The sequence below is a fragment of the Ctenopharyngodon idella genome, chromosome 11, assembly GCF_019924925.1.
Source record: "Ctenopharyngodon idella isolate HZGC_01 chromosome 11, HZGC01, whole genome shotgun sequence".
Lineage (NCBI taxonomy): Eukaryota > Metazoa > Chordata > Actinopteri > Cypriniformes > Xenocyprididae > Ctenopharyngodon > Ctenopharyngodon idella.
This window is the reverse complement of record NC_067230.1, coordinates 18,877,064-18,902,111: the sequence shown is the minus strand read 5'-3', so window position 1 is coordinate 18,902,111 and position 25,048 is coordinate 18,877,064. Positions and strand designations below refer to the sequence as shown.

The window sequence follows — 25,048 nt, the reverse complement described above, 5'->3', positions numbered from 1 at the left end:
TTTGAACAACTTAGAAAGTCAGTCACACATGATGAATTCTGAAAGAACCGTTTCAGAAATCGTTAGGAGGAAAATATCACTTTGGCTGATTTAGAGATGAGAATCTCATTAAAATGGAGTGAAAAAGTGATTAATAGAAAAAATACACTAGAAAGTCAACATGAACTCAATGTTCACCCTATTTAGTTTGATAAAACATGTTCCTGATCTTATTGTTAATGATTTATTAACTTGCTTCCTTTTTGTGATGTCACCAAAGACATGCAGGCTACTGGATAATGTTAATATATATTAATATATATATATATATATATATATATATATATATATATATATATATATTTTTGGTTTACTAAAAAAATAAATGTTATATTTTAATATTTATATTACTTTTATACTAAATTTATTTGTTATATTTATTTATTTTCTACTTAATACATTTAATAGTAATATATTTATTTAAATTAGTTTTATGCTAATATTAATATCTTTTAATTTTTTTTTAACTAAAACTATAAATTTAATATATTAATATAAATATATTAATTTGATACTATCTTAATATATTACATGTTTTTGATTAAATTTTTTACAAAAAATAATACATTTAATATATTAAAATAAATAAAGTATATATATTAATAAATTATTTATTATTATTGTTTATTCCAATTTTAATATTAATTTTATTTAATTATTTTTGCTAAAATAAAAATGCAATATATTAATATAAATATATTAATTTGATACTGTCTTAATATATTATGTTTTTGATTAAATTTTTTACAAAAAATAATACATTTAATATATTAATATAAATAAAGTATTTATATTAAGAAATTATATTTATTTAGTAATTTATTTTTTTACTAAAATAATACATTTAATATAAATAAATTATTTATATTAAGAAATTATATTTATTTATATTAGCTTTATTCGAATCTTAAAATATTAATTTTATTTAATTATATTTACTAAAATAAAAATGTAATATATTAATATAAATAAGGTATATTAATATAATTTAATTATTTTTACTAAAACAATAAATTTAATATATTAATATAAATATATTAATTTGGTACTATCTTAATATATTACATGTTTTTGATTTAATTTTTTACAAAAAATAATACATTTAATATATTAATATAAATAAAGTATATATATTAATAAATTCTATTTATTTATATTAACTTTATTCCAATAATAATATATAATATTATTATAAATAAAGTAATATATTAAAATAAATAAAGTATTTATATTAATTATATTTATTTATTAATTTATTTTTTACTAAAATAATACATTTAATATATTAAATATAAATAAATTATTTATATTAATAAATTATATTTATTTTTATTAGCTTTATATATTAATTTTATTTAATTATTTTACTAAAATAAAAATTTAATGTTAATATAAATAAGGTATAGTTTTGTATTAATCTTAATATATTAATATAATTTAATTATTTTTACTAAAATAATACATTTAATATAAAGTATTTATATTAATAAATTATATTTTTACTAAAAATAACACATTTAATATATTAATAAATATATATTACGCATACTAATAAATTAGATTTATTTATACTACTATTGGATAATATTATTTGCAATACATCACATAACGGAAGTAATAACGTTTTGAATGCCGTTCCATGTTGACTTTAAATGTAAAAAGATCATGCAAGATGGAAAACTATCGATCTACAGTCACTGCAGAGCGTCAGGAAACATCATAGATGTCTGAAGATCAATCAGTTCACGTAAATACTCTTAATTTTGCCGAACTGATTGAAAGAAACGTCATGCTTAAAGCAACAGCACACAGAATTCACTCCAGAGGTGTTACTGTACCACCGTCTGACGGGGACCACGAGCCGCGTCCTGCTCCGCTAAAACGGCTTTCAGGAACTCAAACACAATCTCTTTAGTTCATCTTTACTATCTCAACACTAACATCTGTGAAAAACTCTCATAAGCAGCCAGTGAAGTCATTCAAAAGAGACAGATAATCACGTGACAGCCGTCATATATACACAACATACAAACTCTAGAGAGAATCAGTTAATTTATTGTTAGTGAACGTTGCTAGTAAAGAGTGAAGAAAGTGTGTCCTCAGCGATACTAGAAGTAAACAGAGCCGCCATACAGTGTTTTCAGAGCATTTTATGGTAAATCACCTCAAACAAACACAAAAAAGCCCCACATCATTTAAACTCTATTGGACTTTTAGGACTGAACAACATGTTTCAGTTTCACAAACAAAACAAAGCAAAGCAAAACTATCAAAAATGGCAGATAATTTGCACCAATTTAAATATCAAAACTGTTGTTTTAAAGCAATGCTCTCGACTGCTGTCCATTAAAACGGAAAAGAATATCAAGAGGAGGAAGCACACTTCGCTTTTACAGTAATGCACTTACAATGGACGTCTAAAACGCACCATTAATACAGAGAAACTGGAAGGAATCAAGTTCCTTTTTTCCTTAAACACAATCAGAAGTTCATCCATCTAGAAGTTCCACATCAAAAGACACATTATATAACACTCATTTGGGGAATTAACAACAAAATGAGCTCCATATTTACCATAGGCTTCCATTATTTATCCGTGGTATCTTCTTAATGTCCACAAAACACACAGAAGTTATTGATACACACTGTCATTACTGATAACCTGACGGTAGTTAATAAACAGCTGACAAGCACAGATGGTGCAAAGGTGTTTGTCACTGATATGGGATCATCAGAGAGCATTATGGGAACTGTCAGTGACCCTGACCGGTAGTTCGTGGTGTCTGTTGACTGGTAGTGTATTGTGGGTAGGTACAGGAGCGGTAACTAACCCGTGGCGAGTCCTGGTCTGATGGTAGTCCGTTCTGGGCAATCTGCTCTCCTTCTCTGTGAACACACACACACACACACACACACACACACACACACACACACACACACACACACACACATATGAAGCCATAACGTTACTTATGAACACTGTATGAAATCATATTCTTGTTCAGTGGTAGACTGACACATGCAGGCCGTTTTGAGATCTCGCTTGACCGGTGAAGTGAAAGATCCCCTTGCATCAGTTTAAAAAAATATTGACTGTGCTTTTAATAATTTTTTTAATAAATCTTGCACAAAATGTTGATTTAATTTTAATTTTAGTTTATATACACCTCATACATGATGATACACCACTAACCGTCCATTTTGTTTAACCACTAGTCCTGTTTTCCTGTAAAATATCTAAATATTCTTTAAATATCCTGCTGAAAAAATATATTTATTTATTTTATTTATTCATATTAATAAATTATATTATTAATCTTAACATATTTCATTATTTTTACTAAAATAATACTATTATGAATATGATTTATATTAATACATTATATTTAATTATATACATTTAATATATTAAGATTAGTAAAACATTGTTTTACTAAAAAAATAAAATAAATAAATTATATTTATTTATATTATCAATATACCAAACATATTTTTACTAAAATACTTTAAATATAATATAAATATGATTTATATTAATAAATTGTATTTAATTATATACATTTAATAAATTAAGATTAATAATAGTACACAAATGTTTTTACTAAAATAATACATTTAGTAAATAATATGTTTAATATAATAATACAAATATCTTATTTATATTTATAGATTTATATTAGTTTTATACTAATATCTTAATATACCAAATGTAATATTTTTACTAAAATAATACTTTTAATATAGTAATATAAATGCATTATATTTAATTATATACATCTAATATATTAAGATTAGTACAAACTTGTTTTTACTTTTACTAATATTTTTACTAAATGTTTAATATAATTTTATACTAGTACTAATTATACTATACTAATTTTATTATAGTTTTATACTAATATCTTAATATACCAAATGTAATATTTTTACTAAAATAATACATTTAATATTTTTACTAAATAATATGTTTAATGCAATAATAAAAATATATTATTTATATTTATATACAGATTTATATTAGTTATATTAAATGTATATTAAAATAATAATTTAATATACTAATATAAATACATTATTATATTCATTTATATTATTATTATTATTATACTGATTTTAATATATTACATTTTAAATAATAATTTAGTTTATAAAAGTTTAGTTTAAGAACACTAATTACACAAAATATGTTCAAATTAAAAGCACAGAGCTTAACATCAGATAATAAAGCTGAAGTCTGTATTTAACACACGTTACCTGACAGTGTAGAGGAGCATCTGTGTGACATGTGGCGTGTTTCTGTGAGCGTGTCGAGCGTTTACCTCTGCTGTGTTTCTGCGTCCTGCGCCTGGACCGGCTCCGGTGTGGGCGGTTTCCTCTTCCTCTCTTCCTCCTCTTGCTGTCTTCTCACTTCCAATAACTCCAACTGCCAGAGACAACCGAGAAGTTCAGAGTCACGGTGACGTCTTACACACACCCACACACACACACACACTCTCTCTCTCTTACCGTAGTCAGTCGCTCCAGCGCTGAGAAGCGTTCCTCCCAGGTCGCGGCTGATTTCTCGAACGCTTCGTGTCGTTTGATCAGTTTCTCCACCTCGTCCACACTCTGTCCCATCTCCCTGCTGGACAGATATGGCTCCTGTCCCAGCAGCCATGCCTCTGCCACGCCGGCGTCCCGTGAAAACTGGTGCACTTCCAAAACTGCAAACACACACAGGCAAGGTGAAAGGGGAAGTTAAAGTCAATGTAATTTAAAGTCCAAGCTGCCCACATCCTTTTACACACTTCCCATTATAAGGTCAGAAATAGGTGTGTAAGGGTTGCTAAGCATCATGGGAAGAGAGGCTCTGACTCCCAAGATGTCAAATACAGGGCGATGGCAGTAACCGATCCCTTCGGATCACATCAGATGGGAAACTCCTTCTTAATGGTTTATTAGACATGTATGAAATCATAATCTTGTTCAGCGGTAGACTGATACACGTGTCCGCCATTTTGAGATCTCACTTGACCAATGGACAGAAGTAAAACACTGTGATACATTTAAAATAATAAATAATACATTTAATTTTCTATTCGATTTTCTAATTGAAAATTCTTGTTAATATGTTAAATTTAATAAATTTAATATATTAATAAAAATATTAACTATATATTAAATTTTATTTATTTTAGTTTTTTTACTTGTCTTATATATTACATTTAAAAAAAAACTTTAATGTTAAATTTATTTAAAATGTTTTACTAAAATAATAAATTTAATATATTAATATAAATCTATTATTTATATTAATGATTTTTATTTACATTAGTTTTATACTAACCTTACATGTATATATATATTTTTTTTTTTACAAAATACATTTAATATATTAACAGAAAGATATATTATTTATATTAATATATTTTTAAGTATTAATACTAATATATTAAATTTAGTATTTTTTACTGAAATAATACATTACATTTAATACATTTAATATATTAATATAAATATATTATTTATAATAATAAATAATATTTATTTAGTTAAATATATATTTATTTAATTTTATACTGACAATACATTTAATATATTATTATAAATATATTATATTAATATTACACTAATATATTATATTAGTATAATTTATTTAATTTAATTTTACTAAAATAATACATTTAATATATTAATATAAATATATTATTTATATTAATAAATGGTTTTTATTTACATTAGTTTTATACTAACCTTACATGTATTTATATATTTTTTTACAAAATTAATACATTTCATATATTAATAAAAATTTATATTAATATATATATATATTTATTTATTTAATTTTATGCCGACATGATAGATTTAATATATTACTAAAATATATTCTTTTAATTTTATACTAACATTAATATATTATATTTATTTAATTTAATAATTTTACAGAAATATGTTTAATATATTAATATGAATGTATTATTTATATTAATAAATTATATAAGCTTTATACTAAACTTAACATTACATTTATTTAATTTTTTTATACTAACATATTTATTTATAATAACGTTTGATCAGTTTTATGCTAATCTTCATACAGCTGGGGAAACTACTTTCTAATGGTTCATAACACTGAGTCATTTCCTATCATACTCACTCAGTCTCAGCCACTCCCATCTGTCCTCCCACTTGTCAATCATATCTTTCCTCTTGTCCGTCAACTGCAGCAACTTCTCTTTAATCTGTGGGACAGGTAAATGGACATGAAGGACTGGAACGAGATATCTAAAGATGGTTTTTCAATGGTCCAGTGGTTGTATAAGAACCTCTGAATGCGTCGTGTGCGGTTGTACCCACCTCCTCTGATGCATAGTGTTTCCGCGCCAGGAGAGACTTGCCCAGCTCGATGCAGGCCGTGAAACTGTCATTACGGGCATCGATTTCAGCTTTGATACCCTGGTGGTTGTTCATGAGAAGCTCCACAGATGACACATCCCTGAAGAAAACAACAGATTAATACCTCCAGACTGATCTGGGACATCAACACACACAGAACCTCCTACTTTTTTTGTCTCTTTATGAACAACTTCCCCTTTCGAGGACACTCACAAAATGATGCTGAACATTCAGGCACAATATCATCACACAGACACACACCTGGGCTTCTCCTGAGTCTCGATAAGGCGGATGACGTCCTCCATCCAGAGCATGAGGTCACGCACCATACTGAAGAAGCGGAACTTGTCTCCGGTATCCAGCAGTCGTGCCCGTCGGCCCTCGCAGGCTTCCAGAAGACTCCTCCAGGCCTCCAGCACCTCGCCCTCACGCCGCTGGATGTCGTCGGCTTTGTCTCCAGCATATGCTGACTGCAGGCGCACGGCATCTTCCTGCAACTGCCTGACCTGAGGACACAAGCAGGGGGCAGCAGTGAGTAAAACGCAGCCAATTGTTCTTAGTGCATTTAGCCAATAAAACTGGTTAATGTACTTCGTTGTTGTGCAATATTAGTCTCATAACACAGGCTATTTGCGACAGGGCATGTCAAACTTCTCAACCAATCAGATGTTTTTATGCCACTCATTCTAGCCAAAAATTACTTTGTGTGTATTAATATCTATGTGTATTTTTTGGATCTGATTGACGCACCTGCGTTCCAAGTGCTTGGATGTCGTGCTCAAATGTGGTGTGCATCCTCTGCAAGGTTTCCACCGTGTTCTGGTCTCGGCCCAGCTCTTCTGGAAGCTTCTTATGCTTGTCCAGGATGCGTCCCAGGATTTCCTTGGCGTCGTGGTAGAACTTGTGCAGCTCGTAGGATGCGGCGAGAATCTGCGTACGCGTGTCGATGAGCTCCAGCAGATCGGCCCAGGCCTCGTTCAGACCGTCCTTCCACTCGGCGACAGTCGCGGCGTCGGCGTGGCCAGCGTTGATGAGCTCGTCCGCCATGCGGTTGACGCCATCCACACGCTCCTGACCGATGTTTCCGGTGTCCCGGGCGAATTCACGGAAGCGTTCCTGCAGCATCTGTAGGAGAGAGGAAGACAAATACATTAAGATAATAATTTTTAGTACATTTACAACTCTGCACTGCACCATTTATGAATATTAATTGAATTAAACATCAATCCTGGATTGCGTTGAAGGATTATATGTTTGTTCGGAGCATTTGACTGCAGATTGTTTTGTAATTGAGGCACACTGTATGCTATATAACATAGTAACTTCAAGAAAATGCTGGACTTTAATTTGTTCTGACTCACGGTAACGTGTTCGTAGTCTTGGCCGAGCTCGTGAGATCCAGCCACCACCTCTCTCTCGGCTATCCACTGCTCCAGATCGTCCACCTCCCGGTTCAGCTGGAAGAGGCGGAACCTCTCCTCCAGTTTGCCTCTCCTCTCCTCTGATAGGTCCTTCAGTCCAGCGTACAGCTTATCCACCTGTGATTGGCGCATGCCGATCCTCTCACTACAGCACAGACACACACAAAGCCAGGGTTAATTTTAAGATCATATTCAGAGATGTTCAGCATATGATATTATTGGAGCCAGAGGTGTAAAGATGATTCGAAATACAAATGTGAGAGTTTAATTCAGATCAATTCAAAATCAATGTTACAATCAGATTCAGAGTCAAAATCAGATTCAAATCCAGATTTAGAATCAAAGTCAATTTTTGAGTCAGAGTCTAAATCAGAGTAATATTCAAATCCAGATTTAGAATTAAAGTCAGAATCATATTCAGATACAGATTTAGAATTAAATTCAAAGTCAGTTTCAGAGTCAAAATCAGATTAATATTCAAATTCAGATTTAGAAACAAAGCCAGAACCATAGTCAGAATCAGATTCAGATTTAGAATCAAATTCAAAGTCAATTTTTGAGTCAGAGTCTAAATCAGAGTAATATTCAAATCCAGATTAAGAAAAAGTCAAAATCACATTTAGATACAGATTTAGAATCAAATTCAAAGTCAGTTTCAGAGTCAAAATCAGATTAATATTCAAATTCTGATTTAGAAACAAAGTCAGTCAGTTTTAGTTAGAGTTAACATAAGATTCACATTCAAATCCAGATTTAGAATCAAAGTCCAAGTCCATTTTAGAGCAAGAATCAAATCAGATTAATATAAAAATCTAGATCTAGATTAGAATTAATATCAGTTTCAGCATTACAGACAAAAGAAGATTTAGATTCAAAATTTGAATCAAAATTAAAAATGAAAGTCAAAGTTAGTTTTAGAGTTAGAGTCAAAATCAGATTTAGATCCATATTTAGAATCAAAGTCCATTAATTAAAGCCATAATCAAATCATAATCAAGATTAAAATCCAGATTTAGTTTAAGAATCAGCATTACAGTCAAAAATAGATTTAGAATCAAAATAAAAAATGAAAGTTAGTTTTAGAGTCAAAATCAGATTTAGAAATAAAATCAAACTGTTTCAAAGCCAGAATCAATCAAATCAAGATTAAAATACAGATAGTTTAAGAATCAGTTTCAGAATTGTAGTCAAAAACAGAATTAGATTCAGATTAGAATCAAAATAAAAAATAAAAGTCAAAGTTAGTTTTAGAGGCAAAATCAGGTTCTAGATTTAAATGTAGACTCAAGGTCTGTTTCAGAGCCGCATATTTAAATTCAGATCCATATCCAGGTTTAGAATAATTAATTAAATAAATGACATCACTGTCAAAGATGTCCGTTTCAGAGTCTGAAAATCTGAAAAACCAGATCCAGATTTAGAATCAAAGTCAGTTTTAGAGCCAGAGCCAAAATCAGATTTAGATTTACATTCAAATTCAGATCCAGATTTAGATTTCAATGTCAGTGTCAAAATCAGATTGAGTCAAAATGAGATCCAGATCCAGATTAAGTGCATTGTAAGTGTGAGAGGTAACTCTGTACCTCTCAGGGTGGTTGGCGGCCACCAGGCCTCGGCTCGTCTTGGACAGTTGGTGAACAGTCTCAGCATAGTCCTCCACCGCCTGCTCCAAGATCTGGTGTTTCTTCAGCATGGCCACTGAACTCTGCTCATCCTGAGAACAACAACGAGACAACAACATTTCTGAAAAGGAGTATACGAAATATCAAACCAACCTAATGTTCACTTGAGCAGTTATGGCAAGAAACCAAAAGGTGAATAGGGTAAAATCTTGCACAAACTTTGGCCTTCTCTTCAGACATCATGTAGAGCTCCTGCTCGCTCATCCAGGCTTCAGCTTCAGCTGCATCGAAGTAGTACTGCTGGGCCTTATGGGCCTCCTCGAGTCTGGTGTGGCGTTTCTCCGTCTCCTGGATGATCAGGCTCCACAGCTGCTGCAGGTCGGTCAGTCGGGCTCGGATCGACTCCACGTTGGGGCTGTCGGCCTTCAGGATGCTCTGGCTGCGCTCGAATATGTCGTCACAGCGAGGCTGATGGCCCTGGATCTCCTTCTGTAATGTCTGTAGAGCAGGACATTTTGAGTAAGTGTGTGTTGAATTGCTCCAGATTTGAATGTGTGAGTATTTGCTTGTAAATAGCAATTCAGTTAACCCTAAACACATTACCTGGTTCTTCTTGATAAGTAGCTGAACAGTCTGTAAATTGTTGCCATGGTCTGTCGACGTAGCAAGAGGCATCCTCTCCTCAACCCAAAGCTGTAGAGAAACTATCCGTTAAACATCTGCTGTAAACACATAAGCAGGTGGGCGTATTTTAAACGCAAACATACAATCTCATCCTCCACGTCACGGTTAAACTGGTGGATCTCACGAGAGGCCATGAGGAAGTTTTTCCTCTTCAACAGCGGCTCCAGCAGCTCCTGGAACTTCTGCTCCACCTCGATCCGACGTCCATCGACCTCGTCCGTGTCCTTTCCTTCCTGTCGCAGCACATGAGCTTGAGACTGAAGCTCCTCCACCTCCCTCTGACGAACCTCCACCTGGTTCTCCAACATCTGGAGCAAATAAGCACAGAGTTAGTCTCATCCAAAAAATGTTTACAAAGTCCCTCAGGACTCCACCAAGAACAAGTATCTGCTGGTGAGGTCTGAAAAATCAACTCAAACCTGTTGTTTCTTGAGCAGGATGTTGACGCTGGTCAGGTCTTTGCCATAGTCATCTGATTGGATCTGACCCTCCAGGCCCACCAGCCATTTGTCCAGGTCGGCGCAGCTCTGTGTGAAGAGTTCGGCCTTGTTGGCGTCAAACAGGCACTGGGCTTTAGTCTGAGTTGTGGTTTCCAGTTCGGTCCACATCTTCTGCAGCGCCGCCAACTTCTCCTTCACTACAGCTTCTGTCTCCGGCTTCTCCGAGACCAGCTGCTTCGCTTCCTGCAGACAGACAGACATTTATATGATAATGACTTAAAATTAGATTAATGCTATTACACACAATACTGGAAGAGGATATGGAATGCAATAAGCACATTTATGATCTAACATGATCAATTAAACGCATTGATAACTGACCTTTTCGATTTTGTCCAGCCATTCTTTGTTGGACTGCAGTTCGGCCATGAAAGCTTGATGTTTGAGCCATTTGCTGTGCAGGTTTCGAGCTTCATCGTAGGACATGTCCTGTGCTGTCAACATCTTCTCATTGATCCACAGGGACAGCTATACAAAAGATGTAAAAAAGTCAAGTTAAGATGTATTTCTGTTATTATTTTTCTTTATAAGAGTCATATAGGATGCAGCTGACTTCCTACACATGTCACAATGAATTTGTAATGGCAACAGAACCCAACAAAAACATTACCACAGAAGAGCAAACACAAACACACTAACATACACACACATATATATATAACAACAATTTGTGATGACATCTATTATATAATTACTAATTCTCTTGGTCCACAAATTCCCTCCATCTTCTCCATAAATTGCCAGTCTTCTAAAATGGGTAAAGTAGGTTCGAGTTGTTTAGTTAAGCTGTATTTCTATGGATTTTGCCTTCTATTTCAGCTCACCTCCTGGCAGTCCTGCAAGAACTTCTGCAGGTCTCTGTTGTCCTTCAACCTCATGAGCAGCTCCACAGCCGCCTCACGGTTCTTCTTGTGCCTGCAGGTTAAAGGTTGAAGGTCAGATCTACCCTTTTATCTATTATTCCTATTCACTTTAACACAATTAATCGGATGTGTCCTGTTACCGGTCATCGATGGAGGTTGCTCTCTCCTGGATGCGGTCGGCGTTGATGTTTCCATCGCTGGCAAGTCTCCTACCGGCCTCCACCACACTGTTGATCTTGTCTTCATTGGCGTCCATGGTGGTCATGAAGTCCTCCTGTTTTTTAATGGCAGCTTCTGCCCCTTCCAGGGTGGTGGGCATCTCGGTATGAGCCAGAACATACTCCTACAGAAAGATACGCAACAGAACAAGATGAAATATCATCAAGACAAACTTTGATGGTGGATTGAGGAAGCCTGGTGAAAAGTTAGAAATAGAAGTTTGAAGTGGTTTTAGACAGACAAATTACCTGGTTGTTGAGGAAGGCCTCGGCTTGTTTGGTGTCTCTGAGGAAGATCTGATAGGCGTGAGACTGTGACAGAAGGTTCTGGCGGTTCTCCCACATCTTGTGAAGCTCGTTCCATCCAGTATCCAAAGCCTGGAGCCTTTGTCTCAGGAACATGTACTGAGCATCCGTCTGTCCCTGTGTCACCATCTCACCCATGTCTCTCATCTTCTGGTAGTCCTCTTCGTAGTTGTTAATCTCGTTCTTGATGCCTTCGTGTTGGGCTAGAAGCTTCTCCGCCTCGGCTAGTGTGTTGGGCATGTCCTCGGACGCAATGGCCGTCTGCGTACGGGAAAGCCAGGACTGGAAATCATCCAGCTCGCGGAGGAACTGCTGCAGCTTGCTGGCTTCGCCAAGAGATGCCTCGCGGTTTCGTAGTGTGTCTTTCATCTCCTCCCAAACGGCGGTGATTTCCGCCAGCCGTCCCGTGATGGCTTTGGCCTGGTCGGGATGTTCGCCGGCCAAGCGATCCGCCTCACCGCGGAGGTCGCCCAGTTTGGCTTCGATGGCAGCCAGATCGCGTTCCATGCCGGTGAGTTTGCGTTGCAGGGCCATTACGCCCGTGAGGTCGTTGCCCAGCTCCTGGGTGGACTCGATGACTTTTGTCTTCTCACGGATCCAGGATTTTGTCTCATTACAGTCAAGGTGGTAGTTCTGCACGCCCAAGGCGGAGTTCAGGGACTCTTTCTTCTGGTCCACCAGGTCGCGGAACTGACTCCACCTGCGGATGAGCATCAGGTTGTATTTAAACACATGAACTGCAATACATATTAAAATTTAAGTCAGTTTGTAATTAAGACAAGAAATATTACACCATTAACAACAACACCAAAACTCCTAAACCGTTAGGCGTAGACTCAAATGTCTTATATCGTTAGAATCCTTGGCTCAAGATGGACAAAATGCATGATTCATTTCCTACTTTTGCGAACTAGCCCTAGGTTTTTGGCCTGATCGGAACCAAACCAGTCCTGCAAGATTCTTTGGCATCTGATTGTCAATAGTTATCAAAAAAAAGTTGAAATTTCGATTCATGGTCCCTAAGGGCCACTGAAACATTCTAAATGGGCGGAGCCACTTTTCCTAAAATGGCTGTAACTCGTGAACGTAATGAGATATTTTCACCAAATTTGGCACATCTATGTAAGAGCTCATTCCGAGGTCATGTGAAAAAGGACGCAGCAACTGGCCACTTGGTGGCGCTATAACAGAAAAAAAAAACAGGAAAATGGCTATCACTAATTCACCGTTAGTCCAATTGAATTGAAAATTGGCATGCAGTGTCTTTGTCCAAGGTGCCATGACTGTCTATGAGGACATTGACGCATCTCAAAAAACATGTCTGCCATCGGCCAATGAAGTTTGAGCAGCTATGAAAAAAAATCGGAGTGCAACACACTGGGCCTATTTGACTCACGGCCCTAGAGGCCTGTGAGTAATTCGAAATTATGCACAATTCTTTGCACACGCCCAATCGTTGCCTCTAGGACTGCTGCTGTCTATCAAAACCTTCATTAAATATTGGAGATTATTTCAAAAAACAACTTTGGAGAAAAAGCTTTAAAAAACATTTATTTCCTATAGCAAATTGCCTGTATTGGCTGTAAATGGTCTTTTCCATCTATGATCGAGATGGTTACAGGCTTGCTAATTAAAACATTATACTTTTTTACGCATGTGCTTAAAGGCCTTAAAGCGCTTGAACCCTGATAATTGCTGCTCGCAGCTAACCAGCCCTGCATTACTTGTTTCTAACTAATTTTTAAGACTAATACTTTCAAAGTAGTCTTGCATTAACCCTTAATCACCAGAAAAACTGAGCAAGGTTACAACTATCTGTTCAATTCTCAGCCAATATTCACATGTATAACATTATTTTATGCCTAATGCTGATTTCAATTATGGCCAGTGACAGAAGAAAATGCAAACATGACCCAGATGTTTTCTGCTACATCTGTGGGTGTTTTACTACATCCAAACAGTGACAGAATGAATATATATAGCCCTACAATTGCATTTTTATCAAGCAAATAGCAGTTTTTTGGGCATTCAGCATCCAGTAACGTTCTTGTGACCAGCTATACTAGTACTGCTTTCTACACAGAGCTTAAAAATACATTTGGCAGAAACATAAAATACTATGACTTGCCTGGTGTTGAGTTTGTCTTGTTGGGCTTTGATGTCTTTCTCGCTCGGGTGTCCGTTGTGTATCAGCTGCCTGGCGATCTGATTGACGACGGCCACACGTGAGGCTTGGTTATTCATTTCAGGCTCTAGACTCTCAAACCTGGAACGTAAAAAAGTCATTTTTATCACTCTATCATCAGCATGTTCAAGAACAGCAGCTCTGAAGAATAATGTTTTATGCTTGAGAAATGGAGGATGTGATGTCTGACCACACTAGAGTGAGTTCAATCTGTTTTCGACCACAGGGAACATGCAGAAGTTTACTTGTACTGCTGTTCTTCAGCTGTGGCAGTAAATGATCCTAATTATGTTGGGTTGAGGAAAACAAAATTTTGATCTACTAAGCTGTCAAGCTACATCCACCTAACTTGGAAGTGTTTCAAGCTTTTAAAATTACTTTAAGCTTAAAACTTCTTCAAACCTCAAGCTTTTAAAACTATTTTAAACTTAAAACCATTTCAAATTTCAAGATTTTTAAACTTCTTCAAACTTAAAATGTTTTAAACCTCAAGCTTTTAAAACTATTTCAAACTTAAAACCATTTCAAAATTCAAGATTTTTAAACTTCTTCAAACTTACAACTGCTTTAAGCTTTTATAACTACTACAAATTTAAAACTGATTCAAAATTCAAGCTTTTTAAACTGTTTTAAACTTAAAACTACTTCAAACTTCACGATTTTTAAACTGTTTTAAACTGCTTCAAGCTTTTTAAACTAAGTCAAACTTAAAACTGCTTCAAGCTTTTATAACTACAACTGATTCAAAATTCAAGCTTTTTAAACTACTTCAAACTTTAGGCTTTCTCAAGCCAACATCAAGATTTTTCATGACAAATTTTACTCATCTAGCTCAACTTTTCTACAACTTCTTGAGATGGCTGTGATTAAGGTTACAGGTTTTGTGAGTGCAAAACAAACTCCTGATTCATTCTATTACCTTGAAAGTTTCAAACATTCTGGTGGAATTCACTAAGAATCACTTATATGCAAACACTGCATTGTTTAGCATGTTATTCCTCACTTGTAAGTCGCTTTGGATAAAAGCGTCTGCCAAATGAGTAAATGTAAATGTAAATGTATTCAATGACACAAATCAAGTAATGCCGCAAAACACGCATGCAAAATTAATGCAATTTGCATGCCACAAATCCCAACTGGTGTGATAAATATGTTCACAAAGATACAGACTTAAGCTCTCACCTGTGCTGAATGACCTCAAGGTCCTCCAGTTTCTCTGGGATCTCCATGCTGTTGAGCCACTGCTCTTTCTCATCGATCCAGAGTTCACATGCATCTGCCTCGCTAAACATCTTATAGAGCGCCAAGGCGTCCTGCAGGGCCTGTTTCCTCAGCCTGGTCAACTCTGAAACCTCCTTATAGCGTTCCTCGATGCCCGCCAGCCGCTCGTTGACGTTCGCAGTCTGCGCCAGTTCGGGAGGAAGGGATTGCGCCTGCTCGTGAAGGGCGTCGATCACTGGCCGATAACTAGCAACCTCAGATGACGCGTCTTTGTGTTTCCTGACCAAAGCTTGAGTGGAAAATTCATCATGGCCAACGTCAGCGGTGGAGACGATTCGGAGCGCGTCCAAAGTCCAGGCGTCAACATCGTCCGCGTCGGCCTGGAACTGGTGAAGGCTGCAGGCTTCTTCCAAGCGGGTTTTCCTCACCGCTGCCAGCTGTTCCAGAGCGGCCCACTGAGCTTGGACATCTGCAATACGCTCACGGATCTTGGCTTCACCGAAATGCCCAGCGTCGGCCATCGCTTGACCTTCGCGCACTGTGTGCTGGAGGTGACCGGCGCGGCCACTCATTTCATCTTCGAGGGCGCGATGTTGACTCAACAGGCGGACGGCGCCCGTCAGATCCTTACCGCAGTCGTCCGAGGACAGGATCTGCTCTTTCTCGCGAATCCAGCCCTCTTCCTCGGCCATCTCCCAGAAGAACTTCCAAAGGCGGCGGGACTCTTCGAGGCGGGCGCGGCGCTCGGCTGCGAGCTGGGTCAGTTCCTGGTAGCAGAACTCCATGTGGGCCACGCGGTCACGAATGACCTGAGGGTCACATGGTTTGTAGCCTGCAGCGGGATGGAGAGAAGGTAGAAAACATTAGAGAGGGAAATAGGGACACAGATGGAGAGGACAGTTGGGTAAAGACACCACTTTGAATCTTAAGCTCTGTTTTCATTTTTTCTTCACTATTGTTGAGTACAGTGACTTTCAATTCCATATGCTTTTAGAAAAAGGATATTCATCCTTTTTGACCAATGCTTTTTTAGGCACTGCTTAAAGGAGAAATGCTGAGAAACGCTGTTGAAAGTGGATCAGACCGAGCACCAAAACACACTTGTAGCCAATCCGCAGCAAGGGGCGTGTCCACTCATGAGGGGGGAGGAGCCTGTGCTGCATAGCGTGTTTGTGAATTTAGGGGCGGGGCTATTAAGTAGGGGCGTGTTTGTTTTGGTGACTTCAAATATCAGCAGCGTTTCTCAGAAATTGCTTACTGCACCTTTAAATATTTTTAAAATTATTATTGGAGTTTGCTGGGGATTATTCTACGTGTATATCAGGCAGTGTTTTTATTGTTAGCTAAAACTAAAGCTGGAACTAATTTTCATTAATTAAAATAAAGCTGAAATAAAATACAAATATTAGATAAAAAAACTAAAATTAGAAATGTTGCTTTGGCAACTAACTGAAATTAAATGAGTTTAAGTTTAAGTATTAAAATGACAAAGCTAAATAGACATAAAAAATTACTAATGCAAAATATTAATAAATACTAGAACAGTATTATATATATATATATATATATATAGTAGTGAACATTTGAAGTGGATCAAAACCTTTCATTAAAGTTGTCCTAAAAGGACTTCTTAGGACAACTTTGATGAACTTTTTTGATCCACTTCAAATGTTGTATATAAATATATACTATAAATATACCAATATATAGTATATACTATATATAAAGTTCACACGTAGTTGCAAAGTTACTTATAAAGTGTAACCACAAAATGCTCTGAGATTTGAATGTGGCTCAAACGAGGATTTATCTCCATTTAGAGCACAGCCAGGGAAATTCATATTCAATATAAAACGTTCACATCTTTTCCATGACTTCTAAAAATTTATTACATATCCCTGATTTTTCCTGGCCTGGAAATCAGTTGTTAAATTGCTGTTATTTCCAAGTTTTCAATGACCGTGGGAACCTTGCAAAACCCAGTCTGGACGAGCTCTGCATGTTTCCTCCGAAGAAAAAATCTGAATCTGAACCCGCTGGTTTTTAACCAGGAATCACTAACGAGAGGTGAGATAATGTCCTCGTAAACGCACAAAACTGCACTATAATAAATGAGCTGTCTGTACTGGACTTTTTTTATTCTGAAAAAATAGGATTTTATTGGAAAAGCATAAATGTGAACGCATAGAATATCTATAAAATGATTTCTATGAATATTATGCATTATTTAAATAACTTCACAATAAAGTGTTCCTGATGCACTGAAGACACTAAACCAAATTACTTTGGTTGTAGACTAGAAAAGCTAGTATTTGAAAGGGGGCAGCAGAGCGCTCTTCTTACCCTCCTCGTCCACGGCAAACTTCTGTGCGTTGGCGTTGACGGCTTTGACGCGGTCGGCCTGTATGCCGATGTCGGCCTCCACCAGAGCGTGTTTCTGCAGCAGATCTTCCACCCCAAGCAAGTGCTTCCCATAATCCTGAGACAGCAGCAGCATCTGCGGAGGACAGCAGACAATCATCAGGATATGAAACTTAAAACTTCAGCATTTAAATTATTAGCTATAGAAAAGCTATGAGATTTTTTATCCTCATTTTCAGCTAAACTTAATCTCAGGCATAATAAAAACCATGCTATAGACAGCAGTATTGTATTTGCAATAATAATCATCATAATTCTGAATTTGAATATAGCTGCGAGCAGCAATTATCAGGGTTCAAGCGCTTTAAGGCCTTTAAGCACATGCCTAAAAGGTATTATGTTTTATTTGGCAAGCTTTGGCAAGCCATCTCGATCATTTACAGCCAAATACAGGCAATTTACCATAGGAAATATATGGTTTACAAAGCTTTTTAACAGTTATCGAGGTTGAACCAAAAACCTAGGACTAGTTTGACAAAGCAGGTTTTTGAAATAATCTCCAATATTTAACGAACAATTCGATGGACAGTGGCGGTCCTAGACGCAGAGTTTCTCAGAATGAGGAGTTCTACCATGTCGTGGGCGTGTGCGAAAAATCGCTCGATACACAATCCTTTACGCACATAAACAACATGAAGGCACCCTGCACTGGCCGATTTTTTTTCAAATTACACACAGGCCTCTAGGGGCATGAATCAAACAAGCCCAGCGAGTTTCGTTCAGATCAGCCTCCGTTAACCTTGTCTGATAGCTGCTCAAACTTCATTGGCCGATGGCGGACATGTTTTTTTAGATGCGTCAATGTCCACAGAGACATATGGCGCCTTGGACAAAGTCACTGCATGCCAATTTTCAAACAGTGAAGTAGTTATAGCCATTTTCAAGTTTTTTTCCTGTTATAGCGCCACCAAGTGGCCAGTCACCACGTCCTTTTTCACACGACCACAGAATGAGCTCTTACATAGATGTGCCAAATTTGGTAAAAATATATCATTCTTTTCATGTTACAGCCATTTTAGTCAAAGTGGCTCCGCCCACTTCGAAAGTTTTGGCGGCCCTTAGAGACCGTGAATTGAAATTTCAACTTTTTTTATGATAATTATTGACAATCAGACTCCAGAGGATCTTGCTGCTCTGGTTTGGTTCCGATCAGGAACTAGTTTGCAAAAGTAATTTTTTCAAAAAAATACCCAAAAAATTTCACGAACGACGAGCGAATCCGTCTTGAGCCAAAGATTCCAGCGATTTAAGACACTTGAGCCCCTTCTCTTCTTCTCACCTTCATTTCATCCATCCAGTCCATGATGTAGAGCATCTCCTGGAAGACGCGCTGCAGGCCGAGGTTCATCTCCAGCCGCTGCCGGCGAGCTTTGAGCAGCTCCAGCAGATACTCCCACAGGCGCAGCACGTTGTCTTTGCGAGCCGTGATTCGCTTGATGTCGTGGTAGTTCTCGGCCTCCAGTTCTTTGGCCACAGCGACCACCGCCAGCACGCGCTCCTCGTACGCTGCAATATCTGTCTCGATGGCTTCGTGTTTTTTGGTAGCTGCCTCAACCGCCTGGAGGTCGAATCCGAAATTGTCCTGCAGAAAACAAACAGGAATGATGAGAAAAAACACACTAGTTTTCATTGTGATTCATTTTTGTCTATTTGTTTTCAATGAATTAATCTAAGATTATACATCTGGGAATTTGAGAGATGCCAAATGTTTGGCTATGATCTTCGTTTTTGTACAAAAAGTTCAAAAACATGTTATTATTAAAAATTTGCTTTTTTTCCTCCCCTTTTTTTTCCTTTCTCTTTGTCTTATAAGACTGTTTTGGGGTTATTTTGTTGTTGTTGTATTTAATGTTTTGTTTTTGTTCTGTATATATATTTGTATGTATGATTAAAAAAAGCAAATAATAATAATAAAAATTAAAAATCAGTTATGTATATGGATGGAACACCCAGTTTTACCAGTGTTTACATAAACTGTATATTAAATCAAGAAATTAATGTTTCTACAAACTATCTTTCATAACAGTTTAGAAGTACAATTATTGTTTTGTTCATGTATGTTTAGAGGAAGCATAGATTTTTTTGTGGCAAAATTATGAAAAATGCTAATTTAATACCTTTATTTTCATAAAAACTAATATAAATAATAATAGCATAAATAAGTAATAACATAATAATTCATAATAAATATTAAAATATAAATAAACTTTCTTTTTTAAATATATTTTAATTAAATATCTTTCATAACATTGTTCAGAAATATAGTACAATTATTGTTTGGTTCATGTATGATTTAGAAGAAGCAGAGATTGCTCATAAAAATAATATAAATGATAATACAAATTTATAATTAGAACATAATTCATAATAAATAATATAATATAAATAAACTGTTTTTATATATATATATATATATATATATATATATATATATATATATATATATTACACACATACAACGTTATGAAAATTAGCTTTTAAAGCCTTTGTTTTCATAAAAAAAAAGTAGAAATAATAATATAAATGTACAATATAAGTGAGAACATATAAATATATTAGAATTAAATGTCTAAATATCATAACAGAAATATAAAACAATTTTACATATATACACAGAACGTTATAAAAATTTGCTTTTAAAGCCTTTGTTTTCATAAAAATAATATAAATAATAATAATAATAATATAAATGTACAATTAATAAATATTAAATATAAATAGATTTTTTTAAAATATATTATAATTAAATATCTTAATATAAGATATTTAGTTATATATATATATATATATATATATATATAGAAATATAGTACAATTTTGAATGCACTATTTTATATTTATACTTTGACATTATACTATATGTATATGTGTGTGTAATTATAAAATATATTATTTATTAAAATATAAAATAGTGTACAAACAGCTATATTGTGTGTCATTCAACTCTTTCACCACCAGGGGGCACAAACTCGTTTAAAATCAAGGCTGAAGTAATATTACGCAGCACATGTGTTTGTTTAGACAGCAAACGCTGTCAGATTGAACCTGGGAAACGAGGCGCTGGTTCTCGCTCAGCCAGGTCTCCCTCATGGCGGCCTTGCGGTCGAAGCGTCTGGCGAGCTGCTCCAGCTTCTCCTGTCGGATCAGCTCGGTCCTCAACGCCAGCTCGCGCTCGTGCTCAGCCTTTTCCAGACGCTCCCACGCCTGCGACATCATCACATCAACACAGAGAGTCAGAGAAAACTGATGCTTTTAACGTGCTGAAGTTACAAAAAATACCGTGTTTGTACTATAAATTTGCTTTTAACCCACTAGCAGATATTTGTTGTTTTAAGCACTTAATAATGGTCATTTTTGCTTCTCCAGTAAATTTTTTCTTGATTTAAGACGTAGTGAAAACGAGGTATTTTTCACCTTGTTGATGTCTGAGATGAGTTTGCCCTCTCGGGGCATGTACACCTTCTGGTTATTGGCCCTCATCTTGCTTTGGATAGTAAACAGAAGCACCTCCAGGTTGCCCTTCTCAGTGAATCTGTGGAGAGACGAGTTGAAAATCAAATTCAGTTTGTTCTAGTCCTGATATTTCTGCTGTATGTCTGTGGTGGACACTCACTTGGGCGGTTTCTCCACTGTCCGGTAGGTGTTGAAGGCCTGAAGCTGCTGCTGGACTCCAACCAGTGAGTTTGCAAACTTGCGGTTGTTGAGGATGATGATGGTTTGTTCAATCCACTCCAGCAGATCGGACGCCAGAGATTCATATTTCTCGATCATCTTCTCAGTCTCGATGGCGTTGTCAAGCACCTAGAGAAAACACATTTTAATGTCAATTCGTTTTGCATTTCCTGAAGGAAATAAGAGTCGCCATGCACCATCGTTAAAGCTGAGGATTTAGACTTCGATTCTGTACATTAAACGCCACATCAGATTTGGTTAAAAATATGCAACAAAAACTGAACCTATCACAGTTCAGAATGTAAAACAGATGTAAGATAAAGACCAATTACAATTAAGCATGTAAATATTAAGATAACGGTTACATTTAAATTAGGTATTTATTTTTTATTTAATTATATTTATTTATTTATTTTAATATATATAATTATAAATATTACATATTTAAATTATTATAATTTTAAATTGTTTATTTAAAACTTATTTTATTAATTTATTTTTATTTTATTTTAGTAGTAAAAAAGATTAAAACATTTTATTTTAATAGGAATGTTTAAAATACTTATTTTTAATTGGAATATTTAAATATTTAATGGTTACATCTCAAAAAGTAATGTATTTATTTATTTAATTTTATTTTATAAGTAATAAATACAGGTAGGATAGAAGACCAATTGCAATTAAATATGTAAATATTAAGATGATGCCATTGCTAATGGTGACATTTCAAATAGGAATTTATTTATTTAAAAAATAAAACTAATTTTATTTTAATAGGAATATTTAAACTATTTTTAATAGGAACATTTAAATATTTAATGGTTACATCTCAATAAGGAATGTATTTATTTAATTATTTACAAAACTGCTAAATAAATAAATAAGTAAGTAAATAAATAAACAGCACATTAGGAACTTATTTATTTTTATTTAATGTTATTTATTAATTATTGTTTTATTTAATACATGTTTTATTTTAATAAGAATATCTTATGTTTCTTACCAAACTGATCAACGAATAAATAAATAGCATACATGACTAAAATCATCAAATCTTCTTTCACAGACAACGGAGAACCTTCTAGAAGTTTACGTGTTTTGAAGACTCAGACCTTTCCGATACGTTTGCCCTCCACCTTCAAGGCCTTCATCTTGGAGAAATAATGGTAGTATGTGACGACATAAGTGATGACGGACTTCTCATCGGGATGGTCTACGCTGATATCTGCAAAAAAGACGCCACAAGGTGTGATTGTGTGTTTGACTGTGAGGTGTAGAAGCTGTGAGACCAGGATGGACTTTTACCTTCTGGGTCCAGAAGTTTGGTGAGACCCAGGTGCTGCTCGGCCAGGTTGAAGGCGTTCTGCAGGTTGTAGTGAGCGTTGGACTTCTTCAGTCTGTCGAAATCAATCAGGTCTGGCCTGGAAAAATTAAAAGTATTAAGAGTTAAGGATATTAAGTTTGCAAAGCAGAGCTTTTGATTTAAATGAACTGAAATTGGTACCTGTGTTTGTGAATGAGGGCATTGAACGCCATTCCATCACGCCAGCTGGTGGTGAAGTTGTGGATGTTGACGTTCGGATAGCTGTGAAACACAAACGAGAACAGTCAGACATCAGGAACATGAATACGTTGAAGTGTTTCATCTGGACATTCACCCACCCCGCGGTCTTCATCTGGCACCACAGCAGCAGGGCGTCCTTGGCTGAGCGTTTCTCTTTATTGTCTTCTGTCTCCACGCTGATGTCTTGGATCTGTTACACAAATGATAACACAAAATGGATGCTTTGTGCATTTATTTAATCATGTGATGAAAATGAAAACAGTGCTATTACGAAAGGGGTTTCAAAACTCGGGTCTGGGGAACAGATTAATATAAAAAAATTAAATAAATATTTAAAAAAATAATACAACAGTAGAGTATGATAGTGAGTAGAAAAAAGGGTTATAATGTAACATAATAGAAATTAAATATTTTCTATATAAATAAATAAAAAAAAATTTAAATATATTTTAAAAATTATATAATATATATTTATATATAATAAAAAAGTTTAAATAAATGAATAATATATAAATATAAACAAATAATACACCTTAATAAAATAAAACAGTACAGTACTATAGTGAGGGGGAAAGTGAATGTAAAATATTAGAAATTAAATAATAAATAAATAATAAAAAATTGGTTTAAGTACATAAATAAATAAATAAATATAAATAAATAAATAAATAATACATCTAAGAGTACTATAGTGAGTAGGACAAAAGTGTTCAAATGTTAATAAAAACTAAATATTTTTTCTATATAATAAACAAGTGATTACAATATAAGTACATAAATATAAATAAATAATATATATGAGTACAGTACCATAACAAGTGGGCAAAAAAGTGTTAAAATTAGTACTGTCAAGTCGATTAATCACGATTAATCGCATTTAACAAAAGTTTGTAAATATATAATATATATATGTGTGTGTGTGTGTGTGTATATAACAAATATTTACAAAATTTTAAGTGCAATTAATCACGATTAATTGATTTGACAGTACTAGTTAGAATGTAAATAATATAAAGTGAATATTTTCTATATAAATAAACAAATAAATATTTAAAATAAAAGATTCCAATAAATAATAAAAAATGGTTTAAGTAAATAAATAAATATAAATAAATAATACATCTAAGAGTACAGTACTATAGTGAGTAGGGGAAAAATGTTATAAAATAACAGAACAAATAATATTTTACACATTTATAATATTCTGTGTACCTGGAAGCGGAGGATGATGGTCCAAATGAGTCCGAGCGTGAGTCGGTGGTTGCCATCGACGATGTCATGTGATCCCATGTTCTCCAGGTGCACCCGCTGCTCCTTGAGGAACTGCAGGGCTTTGTCCACGTTCTCCAGGCAGTGGATACGCATGCGGCCCTTCGTTGGCTTGGGCTGCGGAGAGATCAGATCATGTGCATGAATTCTCTTTATAATGCATCTTACAGTCAGTGTTCACTTTAGAGTTCACATTTAAACACAGCAGGAGGGCGGGAAAGGGTTAACAGGGATATCCACTGCAGAAACGAGTAACCTGACCCGTAAGACTCGGCGCAGCGTGAGTTAATGATGCAGTGGCTTTTGTTCCCGTCGCTCCTGCAGACAGGTTCATCGGCTATTTTTCTTTCTGACACTTTCGGGAAGGAAAAAAGGTCTCGCAGGAAAGGCTACGTGTCAGATAGTATGATATATTAAACGGCTCAGGAGGGATTGGGAATGTCCTATTTTTTACATTAAGGCCAAGTGAAGAAGACCATAGTGTCCACAATTCTTCATAACTCTCCAAAATAACTTTTATGCAGGAAATGCATGAGCTTCCTGGAGCTTTTATATTTTTAGCTCGTGTATAAATGAGTAACAGGGTTGTAAAACAGCGTTGCGCTTCAGATAAGGAGGAGACTTTGAACTGAGGTGCGGCTGTCTTGAGGAAACGGCTTTGTAATATATGGAGAAAGCTGCTGTA

At 35.1% G+C, this 25,048-nt stretch overlaps 1 protein-coding gene across 4 annotated transcripts in view; it reads right to left on the bottom strand.

Moving 5' to 3' along the window:
* LOC127522348 (spectrin beta chain, non-erythrocytic 1) overlaps window positions 1-25,048 on the bottom strand; it is a 90,957-nt gene that overhangs the window by 3,993 nt on the left and 61,916 nt on the right. For all 4 annotated transcript variants that reach the window (XM_051912195.1, XM_051912189.1, XM_051912190.1 and 1 more), the window contains 29 exons: window positions 24,307-24,480; window positions 23,193-23,284; window positions 23,035-23,115; window positions 22,836-22,951; window positions 22,643-22,755; window positions 21,472-21,659; window positions 21,273-21,390; window positions 20,904-21,062; window positions 19,138-19,440; window positions 17,781-17,934; window positions 15,399-16,269; window positions 14,160-14,297; window positions 11,975-12,731; window positions 11,648-11,850; window positions 11,469-11,559; window positions 10,966-11,112; window positions 10,564-10,827; window positions 10,228-10,452; window positions 10,064-10,153; window positions 9,680-9,958; window positions 9,422-9,552; window positions 7,779-7,983; window positions 7,168-7,542; window positions 6,679-6,923; window positions 6,379-6,517; window positions 6,179-6,263; window positions 4,546-4,742; window positions 4,359-4,462; window positions 2,871-2,925 (listed from right to left, as the gene is read on the bottom strand). In XM_051912195.1, the coding sequence (XP_051768155.1) occupies window positions 2,871-2,925; window positions 4,359-4,462; window positions 4,546-4,742; window positions 6,179-6,263; window positions 6,379-6,517; window positions 6,679-6,923; window positions 7,168-7,542; window positions 7,779-7,983; window positions 9,422-9,552; window positions 9,680-9,958; window positions 10,064-10,153; window positions 10,228-10,452; window positions 10,564-10,827; window positions 10,966-11,112; window positions 11,469-11,559; window positions 11,648-11,850; window positions 11,975-12,731; window positions 14,160-14,297; window positions 15,399-16,269; window positions 17,781-17,934; window positions 19,138-19,440; window positions 20,904-21,062; window positions 21,273-21,390; window positions 21,472-21,659; window positions 22,643-22,755; window positions 22,836-22,951; window positions 23,035-23,115; window positions 23,193-23,284; window positions 24,307-24,480 (6,099 nt within the window). The remainder of the gene's footprint in view (window positions 1-2,870; window positions 2,926-4,358; window positions 4,463-4,545; window positions 4,743-6,178; window positions 6,264-6,378; window positions 6,518-6,678; window positions 6,924-7,167; window positions 7,543-7,778; window positions 7,984-9,421; window positions 9,553-9,679; window positions 9,959-10,063; window positions 10,154-10,227; window positions 10,453-10,563; window positions 10,828-10,965; window positions 11,113-11,468; window positions 11,560-11,647; window positions 11,851-11,974; window positions 12,732-14,159; window positions 14,298-15,398; window positions 16,270-17,780; window positions 17,935-19,137; window positions 19,441-20,903; window positions 21,063-21,272; window positions 21,391-21,471; window positions 21,660-22,642; window positions 22,756-22,835; window positions 22,952-23,034; window positions 23,116-23,192; window positions 23,285-24,306; window positions 24,481-25,048) is intronic.